Source organism: Tympanuchus pallidicinctus, unplaced genomic scaffold (genome assembly GCF_026119805.1).
Source record: "Tympanuchus pallidicinctus isolate F22 unplaced genomic scaffold, pur_lepc_1.0 scaffold4, whole genome shotgun sequence".
NCBI classification, from domain to species: Eukaryota; Metazoa; Chordata; class Aves; order Galliformes; family Phasianidae; genus Tympanuchus; species Tympanuchus pallidicinctus.
The window spans coordinates 18633973-18649664 of record NW_026294758.1 but is presented as its reverse complement, the minus strand read 5'-3'; the positions used below and the strand labels follow the sequence as shown (position 1 = coordinate 18649664).

Genomic DNA, 15692 nt, shown 5'->3' with positions numbered 1-15692 from the left:
AGATAGAAAGCTCCTAGGAAAGCAGGGAGTACAGCTCTGTTTTCAGCCATTTCACATGGATCTGGAAAATGTGCTCATTGTTCTTCCCCAAGCTGGCAAGGTTCTGACTCCATCTAAAGCTGAGAAACACTGTTCTCCTTTCATTAAGGCTGGAGAGGAACAGTTCCACCTCTACTCAGCTTTCCAAAGGAAGAAATGCTACTAAATTAGTGCTTAAAGGCTAATAGCATTTAAACTTCAGTCACATAAGTATAGCCAGCCCTGTTTTACAGATAAAACTACAATCAGATGGCAATTTTTCTTAGTTTCAGGGAGCACTTGACCATTTGTGAAATTGTGAAAGACAACTGTTAAAAACAAGCTATTAAGTCAATACTAATTCCTCATGTTACAGAACAGCTTGACAAATCAAAGTCAAATTTGTCTGTAACTCTCAAAAGCAAAAGCAGTACCATTTTCCACTGTGGTTAAAAAGGCTGAAAAAATATCATAGCAATACTCTACTTAAGCTAGTTAAAACAAAGGTACAGGCAACCAGTGCAATGCTAGCCTTCTCCATGGACTCCTGTGTGTTTTAAAATCTATGAATTTCCTGATCACAACATTCCCTGAGCGTAACTAGTGTGGAGACTATCTCTGTTAATAGAGGAATACACAAATTGTTTCATCAGCAGCTGTGATGGTCAGCTTCTGACCAGTGCAATCTTTGACGCTGTGTAAATACTTCTGTTGTTGCTCTGTGCAATTTAGTCAAAAATACCAACTGAAGCATGGTTAAGTACTTTATTGGTAGAGTAACATGCAGAGACCATCAACCACTACACCATTCAGAGCCTAGCCATGTATCTAAAATTAAGATCCAATCCTTTATTTCAAAATGGAATCTTCAGATGCTAGAAGGGAAGAAAAACAAACATAGTTAAGATTACTCGTAACTTCCATTACTACTAAACTACTAAAACATGCAGAACACTCGTGGGATCAAAGATTAGCTTTAAATATGCCATTTCTTTCTAGCTGGTTTTTGTAATTTCTGCTTCTGCTAACTCAACTGAAGTGTATTTCATTGCTGTAGGGTAAAAGCAAGTTCTTTTGCCTTGCTCACTGGTTAAGTAACAACCTTCTGAAATGACAATTCAGATAAGCCCTGAAAGTCATCAGCACAGATGCTTCCATTTATCCATCTTGGAAGAACAATCTTCAACTGCTGCACTGCACTGATTCAAGTTCTAAGAACTGCTTTTCTTACCGAGAACTGTATCATGCCACTGCTGGGAAAGCTAACAGCCAGCCTATGTAATATTTAAATAAACATCCTAAAGAAATAATCACAGAACTCCACTTCTAAATGAACTACCAGTCCTACAGGACAGCTTCTGTCCCCAAAAATGCAAAATTATTCAGCTAAATAAAGAAATACTCCAAAGATTTATGTACAAAGTTCAATGAAAGCTACACATTCAAGATGCTAAATAGCTTTATCTAAGAAAACCATTCAACAGCTTGAATATTTGATTGTATGTATGCGTAGTTCACTCAAGTTTGTTTTTTCACAGGGTTTTGTTCAACATTAATCTTTTTTCAAGACAACACAAATGTCAGTGCTGTTCAAGTTTTTCCTTTCTGTAAGTCCATTTAACTCACAGCTATTCTGTACATATTAGAAAGGCATGGAGGATTAAAGAAATAATCCTAAGGAAAAAAGAAAGCATGCCGCTGCAGTAATGCTGTACGGTGGGAATGAGAAAAGCAGCAGTCCTGATGCGAAGGACACCAGAAGTGAAGTCAACCTCTACACCTACGCTAGTGATGGCACAGCCAAGTGAGCTGCAGACAGAAGCAGTGGCCCAGGACCTCCGGCTTTGGTCACCAGCCGCCTCAGGGTGAACTGTACCCTAATGAGGGCAAACAATCCCACCCAAGAGCCCACCTTCTGCCAGTTCCTTTGCGATCCGTTCGAGCTCCTCGCGCTTCTTCTTCTCCTCCGCCTCTATCCTTCTCTCCTCCTCAGCAATAGGCTTTAGGTAGTCTGCCGTTAACACACACGGTTAAACACACCGCTGCTGAGGCTCGGGCCAGCAGTGAGGCTCAAGCTCGCTCGGAAAGAAAACCCAAGCCAAGAGGGAAGGGGCGGCAGAGCCGCACGCGGGACGCCTTCCCCCGGGGCGGGAGGGAAATGGCGGCCGCCTCAAGGTGCCCTTGGGGAGGGAGGGGAGGAGTGGGCCGCGGAGCCAAGGGCCGCCGCACTCACCGTATCGCTTCTTGCCGTAGATCATCCCCACGAGCAGCGCCGAGTACCGGGTGAACTGCGGGGAGCAAGAGACAAGGGCGAACCCCGCGCTCAGCCGCCGCCGCCGCCACCATGCCCGGCCCGGCCCGCAGAACTGCGGAGCGGAGCGGGATGGCGGCAGGGGCTGCCGCGGCCTCACCTTGATGAGGGGCGAGACCTGCACCGGTGGAATCATCCTGGCGGCGGAACTGGCAGCAGAAAGCGGGGCTGCGGCGGAAGGGAGCGGAAGGAAAGCCGGTCCTGCGCGCCGCTTTGCCCGCCTTCCTGCCCGTCCCTACTATGTGACGCAGTAAATAAAGCGTGCCTGCTCGCCAGCGCCGCGTTGAACTTAATGAATCTGTCCCCGAATTTTGGATGTCAGCTTTTCAGAAACGAATAACTACAAGAACGCACAGATGATATAATAGAAGGGGCAAAGCGTCCTCCAGTTGTATGGATTACAAGATTGTACCCCTTCTGCACTTCCCTGCATCTACAGCACTGTGTCCGGAGCCGGAGCCCTCAGCACAAGGATATGGAGCTGCTGGAACGGGTCCAGAGGAGGCCCCGAAGATGCTCAGAGGGCTGGAGCATCGCTCCTCTGAAGAAAAGATGAGGGAGCCAGCCTTGCTCAGCCTGGAGAAGAGAAGGCTCCGGGGAGACCTCACTCTGACCTTCCAGTACTTGTCAGAAACTTAAGGAGGGAAACTGGCATTCTGCATAGCCCGACAGTTATATGATAAGGAGGAATGGTTTTGAACTAAAAGAGAGGAGACTTAGGTTGGACTCAGGCAGAAAATAGATTTGATTCAAATGTCATCTGAGCAGAGCAGAAATAAAGGGGTGGAAGTTTTGCTATTTTCTTCAACGATTGAAATTTATTACCGGTACAGATATTCACTGCCTATGTGCCAACTGAACCATAGAAACAAAACTGTATAGAACCAAAGTGCTTTTATTAATTATAAGAAAAAAAAAAAACAGCAATACATTACACAATACAGAATCCTACTGCAAGTCGTTTAGCCTCAACCAGGTATAAAACTCTTGCGTATCTGAAGGTTTATCTTACAGTAAGCATACAATACACTAAGATTCTTCAAACCAAAAGCAAAAAATGCTTTTAGAGTAATGTCAACTGAAAGTAGGTATTTAAATTTGTTTTCACTAATAATTATTCCAAGCATTATTTACTGCAGGACTGTGTTGCTTTTTTTCTATTGTTTTTGTTATTCCTTTTTAAGAGGAACACCAAAATCCCCCAACTGCTTTTAAACATGGCATTAAGGTTATCAGGCACTAAGTTCGAAGTACTAACTAATGCCTCTACCAAAAAGAAATGTAAAGCCTTCCAGAGGATAGCCAGAGCCTGGATAAATTTACCTGCTCCTTCTTAAACAGCTATCCACAGGAAAAAGTTTGAGCATCAGTACATAAACTTTAAAAATACCAATGTCCAGTAGACTAGAACTTCTACCAGTTAGTTCCTTAGGAGTTTCACTATTGCTTATCTAGCCTCTTGTGAAAGACCAACTCAATTCTCTTTTCCACTGGAGAATTGTTACACGTGTCAAGAAAGTCACATTCTATCAGAATATAGCATCATGCTTTCACATGAACAAAAAGAGGTTCCTTTTATGGCATGAGAGCAGATGCTGAAAGCCTGAGAAATCCAAACCTTTCATTTCAGATGTAGAGTTGCTTGAGAACTGAAGGCAAATTTACTTAGTCTCATAGCTCTTCAAATTTCTTCCCTAGGAGACATCAAAGCTAGTCCAAACCCTGCATGTGCAGCCACGAATCCTCATATTTTAAATACATCATTTTTAAAAAGAATGTAACTGAATTTTTGTTTAGGTAGCCTGGGGGCCTGCATACACAATTCAATTCTCAACTCTCAAGAGAAGTTCAAAACTGTTCAAAAGGAGCTTTTCAAAATGATCACTGGCTATTGAGAAGCGATGCCGTTGACTTAGAATAAAGGGGTGAGAGCAGAGACCAGCAATCTGTATACACAAATGTCCTGTTATAATACACTATCCAGAAAACCAGAAGTGTCCATCACATCTGCCAAGCCTTTCTTCCTATTTTATAGCAGCATAATCAGCTTCTATACCTGTGTTTTGTTTCCATACTGACTACTGCACATCAGAGAAAGGCATTTCACTGGGTATCTGTGTACACCATCACTATCACTGCAGTTACACTTCAAGCAGCATTTTTTTCCCAAAAGGTAATTTTCAAGATAGGGGAACATGCTTTCTGTTTTCCCCACTTACTCTTTCCTCACTCGCCCCCTTATTACTGGTTTTACAGACAGGCTTTTAGGCATGACCAGCTAAAATTAAAATACACTCCAGTTATGGTCAACACAAGCTTTAATTTAGATCTATATACAGATCACACATCAAGACAACATGAGTTAGAAGAACTGAAATTAATGATTTAACTTCACATGCACTGCATGGACATTTACGAGTGTGTTTCAGTAGGAGACAAACATGCCTCCTCTTCTTCTAACAATACAACCTTCCGTCTGGAAAGAGACATCACAGACTTTATGACAGTTAAAGAAATCCTGACAAAAATGCGCAAGGCAAGAAAAGCAAATGGGATTACAATCTGCATAAGATGGAAAATTTCTGTGCTAAATTCACTTAACAAGCATGTTAGAAAGAAGGCCCCAAGGCTCACACAAGGGTAGAGAGCCAGCTTGGCAAACATGAAGGCATGCTCCTTGCCACCATATCTAGCAAAGGGATGCAATGTTTCCCTTTCATGGAGGAGGGCTGTAGTCCATATTGCAAACTGAAATATGCTGGCAAAGAAAGTAATTACACAGCTGACCTGAATAGCTTCTATCTCATTGTGTGACTTCTCTGCAAATTCACTGGTCAGCTGGTAAGCCAGCGGAAGACCACCAATGAAAGCCAACGAAAGTATATTAAGCAGTCCCATTAATCGTGTAGCTTTTGTTACGTACAGGAAAAGCGAGTGATGGACAAACCACAAGAGACCAATTGTCACAAAAGAACCAAAGTAGGCAAGATAGTTTGGTCCATATTCACTTAAAGCTTCAAGAAGGCTTCCATGAAACTTCTCCCCAACTTCTCTTGGATCAGGAACGTTGTCTTCACTATGGAAAGAAAACTTAGTTTACTTTCATGCACATTTCATAAAACACACCTGGACCAAAAATGTTCTATGTTGTTTTACTCTGAGAAGGCAGAGAAGAATACATATCCGTCTGTAGTTCTCCAATTTTTAACTCAGCATGGGCATTTCAAATAAAAGTTCTGCAAATAAATTAGATCTGAAAGGAAATTTGAAAAGTAAGCTGGCATTCCTTCAGATTAATTTAATAAAGTTGCCACAGGAACACAGCTTTTCCTGGAAAAAGTCTTTTTATCTGAAAACACAATGTAATATAAAGGAAGCTTTGTTCTTCAAGAGTCCCCAACATACATTACATAGACTGATGATCATTAGTGCTGACATGTAAGAGGTGCTCTTTCTGGAAAATTACACTTACGGTCACTACTGCAGATTTTAAAAGTGAGTGTCAATATTTAGCCGGCTTTATTTCTTCAAACATTACATGCATATACAAATTGATATTACAGTTCACAATACAGGTTGTGAGAGTCAGCACAAAGCCTTACCAGATATCCAAAATGAGCAAGGTTGCTACAATAGCATAGACTCCATCACTGAATGCTTCTACCCGTTCCTTACTCAGAGGCTCACTGAGGTAAAAACTAAAGGTTTCTAAGCTATAGCTTGCCTCCTCTTCATCTCTGGGACCTGGAAAAAACGTCTGGGTGTTTTTATACTAAAGACAGACAAAAATCAGAAGTTACAAAATGAGATAGTTAAAGGAAAAAATACATATATATGAATCAACATAAGAACAACAAAGCTGCCATGATTTCCCCACCTACTGTCTTTCACCACACCTGACAAAATCTTTATATAGAAAGAAGGGTGCTGCTCACCCACCCAAGTCAGTTGTTCCACTTTTTTTCATAGAACCATATTTTTCCTGCAGTTGTGAATCTCCCTGAACAGGACAAGTGCTTCGGAACAGAAAAGTCAATTTTTCCTCTGAAGGAGAAAAAGTCAAAAAGCCCTATTCAGATGCTGTGCTATATACCCCAGAATAACCTAACAGCAGTAGGTTCTCAAAGACATTGTGGATGATCTTGGAAGCTTTTTCCAATCCTGGTGATTCCAGAATCTCAGATGTGCTGTTGGATGCCAGAGAACATGGGACCATAGAGTACTGCTGAAAAGAAAGTCATGCAGGCACAGAGCTGTATTTTTCTGTCCTCACACTCTCCTTTAAGGAAAGAAAAGGGATAGACAGCCTGCAGTCATCACTCTGTTTTTGTGTGTGTATAACATTCAGGACAAACCAAGAGAGGTTTCACTTTCAGAAATGATGCTGTAACATATATGCTATACAAATCCAGTAGGAAACATAAGGTAAGCAGGCAGCTGAGGAGAAAATGGAAACACAGCTAAATAAAATTCCCACGTCCCCCAAATCATTATATTCCAAGACTGAGATTGGAAGTATTGAAATTACATCATTCCATGCTGTTTGGATAACAATTTGACAACCTAGTAACTGAACATTTGAATACACTCCCTGTAAATACTCACCTACAATCTTGGTTTTACACCATGTTATGAATCGACTGAGATGTGGAAAAACGATTACGAGCCCAAGAAGTAGGTAAGACTATAGAAAAGAAAATGAAGAGAATTTAAATTTAATAATCAAAACATAAATTTCTCCCCAAATTTAATATGAAACCATTATTCACAATCCTTAGTTATAATCTCATGGAGAAAAAGAAAATTGTGATTTTATGGTGTGAAAATAACTCATCTGATATCAACATGCACATCTTGAATACTACCACTTTTTGATAGCAAATTTAATAAAATCAGCAAACCAAGCTAAAACAGGAAGTTAGAGAACTACCACATGTTCCTAGTGATACCTGTCATTTGTCACTTAAATTGCAATACCACATTTCCCAATTAAATCTCTTAAATCTCTGGCAAAAGTGTTCTGATAACCATGTAATAATAAGGTCAGGGAATCTCTACTGCTTTGCAAGTAGAAAAAATAATAAAACCAAGCCTGCAATTGCTTTCTTTTTGTCAAATCACTTTATATTTCCAGCAGGCTGCTCAGAAAGCTGCACTGAAAAAAGGGTGGTGGTGACAGAGAAGTGTAAGGGTTTCTTAAGTTAGGAAACAGAAACAGCTGTGAGAGACACTCCCAAGGGCAGAGTGCTTTGCAAATTTTGACCACTACTCCATCAAGATTTCGTGAAAAAGCTCAAATCTCTTCCGGTTCCTTTATATCTTTGATGAAGGCTGTACCTATGTTAAGCATTTCTGTGAAATGTCTTTATTATAAAAATACCCACACCTCCCTGAAATTTAAATACATCTCAGCAAGTTCCCCCCAAAAAGAGCATGATTTAAGTATCCGTCTCCTGAACTTGTTTTTGAAGTATGTAACCATTATGCTGACCCACCGCGCCAACTGACTGTTGGGGGAGCTTGCATAAGCTGCATCAGTCTGCATGCTACTTCTGTCCGAAGACAGTCAAATGTTGTTCACAGATTCTGCACAAGTCCAAGTTCTCATTAATATTTCACTGTTGTTAATGTTTAAAAAAAAAATAAATTGTATTTGTGAACAAGAGTGGAGAATAACAGTGAAGTCCCAGATGAGAGAAGTATTTTCAGTTACAGTCAGGCGTTTTCACACTTGGATTGTTACTTCTGCAAGAAAAGACTAGTCACAGATCCAACTCTTGCCAAATTTGGGAACTATGACGGTGTATTTAAAAACTCATTTAAATCCATCTATTCCTAAAGAACAAGACAGAGGAAAGGAAACTCTGAGCATATTAAAAGCTAGATTCCAGTTCCAAGGAGAGATTTTGAGAAAAATAAGAGCTATGAATATGGAGGAGTAACTCCAGCCCTTAATAAAGATGGTAGAGAAAAAGGCTATGTAAAAGCAAGACTTAGCCAAAAGCATTTGTTCTGAGATGCGATTAGGCTGGTTGGTCTGCTTACTCTATTTGCTCCTAAATTTTGCAAATACAACAATTATGTTCACCTCTTTTCAGTTTGTGCAATATGAAGCTCACTTCCTTTCACTGTAGCCTTTCACATCGTTTAACTTACTTACGATAAGAAAGATTCTAATTTACATTTTAAAAAATCTGCTTCTGAGAAGTAGTTAAGGAAACCATTATGAACACCTGGATTGAGTAAAGCAAACACTGTGGCAAAAAACTCCTCCAAAACCTATACAAACTCAGTCTAGGGATTGGTCTCCGTGAACTGAATGTGCTCAACACAGAATACAGACCATAATTAAGTCACCACAGAATTGGCAACTGAGAAAATCTGCATATTTAACACACAGATAATTATTTTAACATACAATTTTAACAATAACTGTAAGCACAGCTAATGTAAGCTGCTTCATCAATGTACTCTGATGAGTGGAAGCACTTACCAAGGGAATAAAGAAAAAAGAAAAGATGGCTGCTAAAAAGCATAAAACTGGTCCTCTTAGGATAATCTTTAGGATGTGACGTTTATAGAAGTTCTGATTTTCAGACACCTGTATCTGCTGATTCAATAAGTGTGGGTGATAGAATCCATACACTACTATCACAGCCTGCAAGAAAAATGTCATAATTGCGAGTTACTGAAAATAGATAGAAGCATACACAGCATTTCAATTTTAAAACTGTAAATCAACAAATTCCAGAATACATTCAACAATATTCTTCATAATAAGACACAGAAGGCAACTAGTGACTACCCCAGGAGAAACCAGAGCCGTTGTCAAGTACTTAAAACAGAGGCAGAAATCCTATGGCCCCTCAGCCATTGCTGTCTGGCGCAGTGAAAACCACAGCAGGAATGATGAATTGCTATTTGGCCAATTTTAAAACTTTCGAAGAGTGAGGAAAGAATTCCAAACTTTAGATCAAAAGATCTGTTGCATAAGGGAGCTGCACAGGACAGTAGTAATGCAATCACTCATGTCATCGAGAGGTAACTATCCACAATAACTACTGCTATACAAACAAAAAAAGGTACTTGTCAGTTTATATCTGTAGCTAACAAACTGGACTTTAGTTCCATTCAATAAAATATAGCCTCTAAAAGAGAAAATGTAATCAGATAACTTACCTGTATAAGGCCAATGACAACAGCACAGACACTGAACAGGAAAATTCCAAAAGGCACCCCTGGAAACGAGGCCATTAAGGAAAACTAGAAGATAAAGCAACCAGATCAAACATGCTGCTAGGTAGCAATTAGGAATGAAATATTCTTCATTTGATACTGAAACTTAAAAACATAAATAACGCTTTACTTTTCAGTGCAGCTCCACTACATGCAGTCTCTAGCCACAAACACATGCAAGCATCCCAGCTGAAGGTGTCTGAAGAGGTGGCTTTGCTCTCGGGTTGATTCTGTAAATCTTAACCTCACTGATGTCTTCCCAGTAACTACAAACTGCTTTGCAGCTGAGCAAGAAGTTTAACAACATTTCAGTAGGTATATGTCTGTAACTGAGCCGTCTTAATATTAGAACACTTTGTTGAATCTTTTTATTCCTCTAACTTCATGGCTGCATGCCTTATTTATTTCTGTAGCTCCATTGCATGAAAACAAAAGAAGGAAAAAAAAAAAAAAAAAAGGAAAACCAACAAACAAACCATTAGGAACTGGTATTAGATAACAGTGCCAACCTTATAAAAACTAATTCAGCTAGAAAGCAAAGAACAAAGTATATACGCTTGCTGACAGAGGCCCTTCTATTGACCACAGCCTTATTCTTTGTAGAGTAATAATAACAGAGATTTATCCACAAAGAAACAGCCTGTCATTTAATCTGTTCTAAACATACAATAGAAATCAACAATCATTTTAAACAACTGTTTTGTTTTGCTAATTGTGGTGTTCAGTTGCAATTATTCTCTCTAGGTTATCTGACCAAAAATTGCAGAGCAGTATGAAACACAGCTTTAGTTTCCTTACAAAATGCAAAATTCTCTCTACTCAACTTTGACATCTCTCAATACATCCACTTGTTTTAAAGAAAACATGGCAAACTGTGCCTTTTTATGATTACACTTTTTGTTTCAATATCCATCTTCTACTTGGTCTGCTGTAGTTGCAGATAATAACATTGTGAATTTTCAAAAATGAAGGATTAACAAATTAATTACAAAATTAACTATTACAATGGATTCTGAGTTTACACTACAGTAATACTATCCTGGTTTTCTGAATACTTTAGTGAAGTCATTCCAAATAGAAAAAAAAAACCAGTAATTTAAATACATGTAGAATTTTGGAAAAGTACTTACTGTGTACGGCAAGAAAGTTATGATCATCATACAGGCCTTGAAAAAGAAAAAAACATACTGAAAATCTAGGTACACTACAAGCAAACAATCACATAATTCAAAACAGAGTAAGCAACACAAAAGCTCAAATGCTGCATCATGAACAAAACATTTCTGAAGTTGCTGAGCTATTACTATAATATATGGCTAGTTTCAAACCCACCTTTCATGTCTCCTATCCCAAAGTGTTCAGGTTTACTTCAGAAAACACTACAGCTTTCTTACCAGTACTATTGGTAAGAGTGGCTTGTGGCAGATCTCTTGCTAGATTTCTTTGCCCAAAGTACCACACAGAATCTTTAAGAGGTGCTTCTGGTTTTCCCTAGCCAAAGCTATTAACTTTTGATCACAAATATCTCAAACATAGTAAAGTCAAATTAAAAAACAACAACAAAAGCTTACAGCAGACACTGCTTTAAAGGGTAAATTAGTGAAGAGTTACATGCTTTAAGTAGCTCTTCCTACATAATTTCCTGCATTGTTCTCAAGGAACTTACATTCAGAATTTTTTTTTTGATAAAAATTAAAGGAGCTGTGATTGCAATGTCAAGAGAACAACATTTTAGACCGTTTTACAAAGCTCTAGCTAAAACAGGAATATGTACCCCAGGGTAGCATTCCATTACATCTATCAGCAACCAAGGCATTGCAGCATGGCTCAAATAGACACCCTCTCAGATAAGTGAGGAATTCTTATGAGATTTAGGAAAGAGAAATCAAAACACTGCTTTAGAGACTGCTATCTCAGCAGTAAGACCATATAATACTGTTTTAAATACACTCCACAATGAATTTCAACAGAAAAATGGCTGAAATCACAACTGAAACTCAGATTCACAGCTCTAATTTTTGCTACAAATGACACAGCATTACATAGAGGACATACGTGAGCAATACTGACCGCAAGGGTCAAAATCTTTCTGCCTAGGTGCCTCTTAGTTCCTCCAGTAGAAGTGCAGAGGTTCTTTTAGCTTACAGTAAAACACATGCAAAATACAAGCAAGTTAGCTTTCTATCACAAGTCTGCCTAGGAGGAATTCTATTTTTCTCCTGCCTTTGGCAGGAACTTTGGCAGAGTTAATTAGAAGCCTTCTGTTTCATAGACGCATACTAAGGAAAAAGTGGCATATATTTGATAGTTAATCACCAAGCATACCTGGTAATACTCACCAGATTTAGAAGAGCAAGGACATCATCTATAAGCTCTATCACCTGGAATAACCTGGCAAGACAAGATACCATGAACAGGACAGATCCAAAAATCTGCACTGCAACACAACATACAATTTATATACGCAGTATAGAGAAATCTGACTTCCCCCTACTCTAGAACTTATGCAAGTAATTAAAATGCTACCAAAACTCAATCAAGCATGAAGTCACTTGCTAGAAAAATCTGAAAAGCTAGATCAATTGCAGAGCAATTAACTTCTGTTTAAAGGAGATGTGGCATAAGACATACCAACTTGGGTTTTTTTTGCATGTGTGTGTCTGTTCTATCCTTCCACTGCACCTGATATTTGAGTTCTAACCTTCCACCTCACTTGTACAAAGGTAGATGCAAAGTAAAATTAACTGTTATCTAAAGCCAATTCTGTTGTCAAAGAGCAAAGAAGATGGCGGCACTGATCCATCTAGTCACATACCAAAATCCTAATAAGGCATAGGGCTACAAATGGGTGTCACACTTCAGCAAAATCAAAGATATTGGGATTCATGCACAAGTACCATATCAAGTCCACTTGATACTCTGATCCACAAACAAATATACAGTCATCAGGTTGACTTTTCACTTTTCAGGTGCTAAAGTATGTTGTGACAGAATCCAAGCAATAGGACTGCACTGGTCTGCAAGATGCAGATTTCAGAGACCATCCAAAGCCTCTGAACTCAGCCTCATATGCCATTGTGAAGAGCTATTTTTGTCATTTTCTCTGAATCTCACTTGTAGAACGGAGTTAAGTTCATGCTGTTAGGGCCTGATTATCTGCAGAACTCCAAGGCTTAAAACTATTTCTCCTGAAGATACAGCACAAGTTGTTGCACAAAGCAAATGAACTCTTCCAAACTGCCACACATCTTGTTAATGAAGCTCCTGATGTACATAAGCATTACTAAGAATCAATGGCACCCACCACCCTCCACAACAACAACAAAAAAAACCCCAACAAATTTCTTAAAAACCATCCTTCAACATTCATTTATGCAGGCAAGAAGTACAATGTAACAAAAACACTGATGTGACCAGTTTCAGGAATTGAATTACAGGCTGCATCTCTATGAGGATGGAATCAATCCACTTCCTTAAGGGAAGGAATGCAGCAACATTTATATATTTTAAGAATTCAAACAAACACTGCCCTGATTCCAGTAAGCTGCAGAGTTACTTGAGCAGAGAGTAAGATGCAGTTACCTTGATTTTTAGCTTGACTGAGAGGAGCCTAGCAACACTATAGTGAGGGTAACATTTATTCAGGTCATGAGTCCTTTAAAACTATACTATCCACTCACAGCTTTCTAGCTGACTTAAAGCACTTAATTATGCTTTTCATTTTCCTTAAGAATGTAGAGGTTTATCTCTTTACTCAAAAGGAATTATAGCAAACAAAGACCAGTGGCAACATTCCATCTCACTTGTTAGCACTGCAAGGCATACAGTAAGGATTAATATATATATGTTTGAAGAAAAAAATATGTTGCATTGGGTTATAATTGCTTTCCACTTAATTACCATATATGTTTGGGAATGATACTAGGGGGAAAAATGGCAAATCAGAACTGCCTACAAATAGCTGAGCTCTAAAGAAAGCAAAGAGGTAATTTTTAGTGATTTCACTAGAACACAATCCACATTGTTGTTAATGGATTTGAAAAAGGACCAGCTGACCTTACTCTTAAAAACTCTTAGAACGCTATGGCATAGAAGAAAAAACTTGCTTGCTGCCCTACTTCCAGTGAATGTTTGTAAATTAATTCATCTCTGCATATTCATTTAGCTACTAAGATACAGTGTAGTGGCAGCATACACAGCACTGTAAAATGCTGCACCTACAACATCACATTTGATTTTGCGAGAAGCACCCCTTAGGACAGACAAAGTCAAATTTTAAGCTGGCTATACTGAGTTCTTCTATTTCTATACTTACAACCTCACAATTGTCAATTTTTCAGCATAATTTTAATTCCACTGAAACTATTAAGTGAAATAAAGAGCAATTCTAATTTTAAAGACATATAATGCTTGTTTTTTTCTCATATCACAGTTTCCATTGTGGAGAAATATATTTATTCATGGCTTTAGGAAGAATTTTTTACTAAGAAAATCCAGAAACATAACAGCAACATAAAAACATAAAAACATAAAAACAAAAAACCTCCCAACTTTTTAAACAAGAACTTTTCTTTAACTTTGCAATGGAGTTCAACATTTTTCTGTCATCCTACCTTACATGTGCTGCCCATGCCACTGTGACTATTAAGAAGGTCATCAAGTACACCGCAATTTTTGTTAGAAGCAGTTGCTGAACACTTTCACCTAGTTTCTGAAACAAAATAAGAAGTTACACCCAGATAGAAATGAAAGATTAAAAGAAGTTACTCGTAGACTCATGCAGCACATTTGCTATGACCATGGACCATAGTTGAGTCTCCTGAAGTAAATTAGACAAAATGCTCAGAGTTGAGTCTGGCTGTTTTTAAGAGAAGAAACACATACTGTGATTTGGAACTGTGAGTCTTTTCAAATGATTAACTTACACTGCCCAACACTCGTGCTTCTTTCGATTTATTTTCTGTAGTCCTTTTTTCTTCCACCTTTATTCTGATTAGTTATGATTAGCCTGATTTTAAAACTCACATTCATTTTATGCTATACTAAGTGGCTTCTCTAACTGATGATGTATTGCAAACAAGATGCAATCATGTTTTCTAACAGATACTTCAGTGAGGTAGGTCATTCATTTCCATACAAAATAACTGCACAAGATCTATGGCCTGCATAATCCATACATCTTACTAAGGCTTTATATCATGGCTTTCTTAAACTACACAGGCCTTCAGCATCTAAGTTCTTCACCTCAGGCTATACAGCTCCTCTTTGAGGCTTAACACTAATGGTTTGGGAGTTCAGGTTTTGAATGGAAGAGGGGCGTTGCATTAGGATGCAAAATTCATTTCGAAAGACTCGAGAGATGACCAAAAAACGGCAAAGAAGGTACCTGATCGGGATGTATTTTCGTGTGAGCCACAGGCAAAATCTGAAATAACAAAGTTCTATTAGTACAAGTCAGAACATTATAAAACCTAACGAACTTCAGGAGGGTGCAAATACTCAGGGCTCGTATAACGACTCATTAAGAGCAATGCTACCCCCGAACTCGTTCGCGGAACCTGCTCGCAAACGCCTGGAGCTGCTCCTACAGACGGCGGTGATCCCTCCAGGGAGAAGGGCGGGGGAGGGGAACGTAAACACAGCTCGGCAGCTGAGCACGGCGCTGGGTTCGGTCCTTAAGGCAGGGCAGCGGCTCCGGGGCAAGCGGGGCGCAGCCCCCGTCCCTCCCCGCCCAGCCTCCGCCCGTCGGAGAGGGCCCGGGCCCCGCGCAGGCCCCCACGGCCGGCGCTCACCATCACCGTGGCGATGATGGACAGCAGCGCGTCGCTGTAGGCCAGCAGCCGGTGCGACGTCTGCGTGCTGCTCCCCAGCTCCAGCTCCAGCTCCATCTTCCGAGCCCCGCCGCCAGGGCCCGGCGTGGCGGCCCGCGGAGCCGACATGGGCCCGGTGCGGTGCGCCCCGCCCCGCCAGCACCTCCCCCGGCACGGCGGCCGCGGGGCGGGGGCGACGGCGGAGCGGGCCGAAAGCCGCTAGCCCCGCTACAGTGGTTGCGAGGAGGAAAACGCCGCCTGGAGCTCGGGGGTGCCAAGGCTTCCGGCTGCGGCCCTGCCCCGCAGCACGCGTCAGC

At 40.1% G+C, this 15692-nt stretch overlaps 2 protein-coding genes across 2 annotated transcripts; both read right to left on the bottom strand.

The window, feature by feature from the left end:
- Nucleotides 1-771: 771 nt before the first annotated feature.
- On the bottom strand, nucleotides 772-2572 carry ATP5ME (ATP synthase membrane subunit e). Its single transcript, XM_052700425.1, has 4 exons — nucleotides 2430-2572; nucleotides 2252-2306; nucleotides 1931-2029; nucleotides 772-893 (listed from the first exon to the last, which is right to left on the bottom strand). The coding sequence occupies exons 1-4, from the start codon at nucleotides 2463-2465 to the stop codon at nucleotides 868-870; spliced, it is 216 nt and encodes a 71-aa protein (XP_052556385.1). The 5' UTR covers nucleotides 2466-2572; the 3' UTR covers nucleotides 772-867.
- Nucleotides 2573-3208: 636 nt separating this feature from the next.
- On the bottom strand, nucleotides 3209-15634 carry TMEM175 (transmembrane protein 175). The gene is made up of 10 exons (XM_052700390.1): nucleotides 15358-15634; nucleotides 14952-14990; nucleotides 14179-14276; nucleotides 11905-11956; nucleotides 10696-10731; nucleotides 9509-9592; nucleotides 8823-8987; nucleotides 6935-7013; nucleotides 5932-6073; nucleotides 3209-5405 (listed from the first exon to the last, which is right to left on the bottom strand). Exons 1-10 carry the CDS (start codon nucleotides 15502-15504, stop codon nucleotides 4742-4744), a joined length of 1506 nt encoding a protein of 501 aa, XP_052556350.1. The 5' UTR covers nucleotides 15505-15634; the 3' UTR covers nucleotides 3209-4741.
- Between the last annotated feature and the right edge of the window lie 58 nt (nucleotides 15635-15692).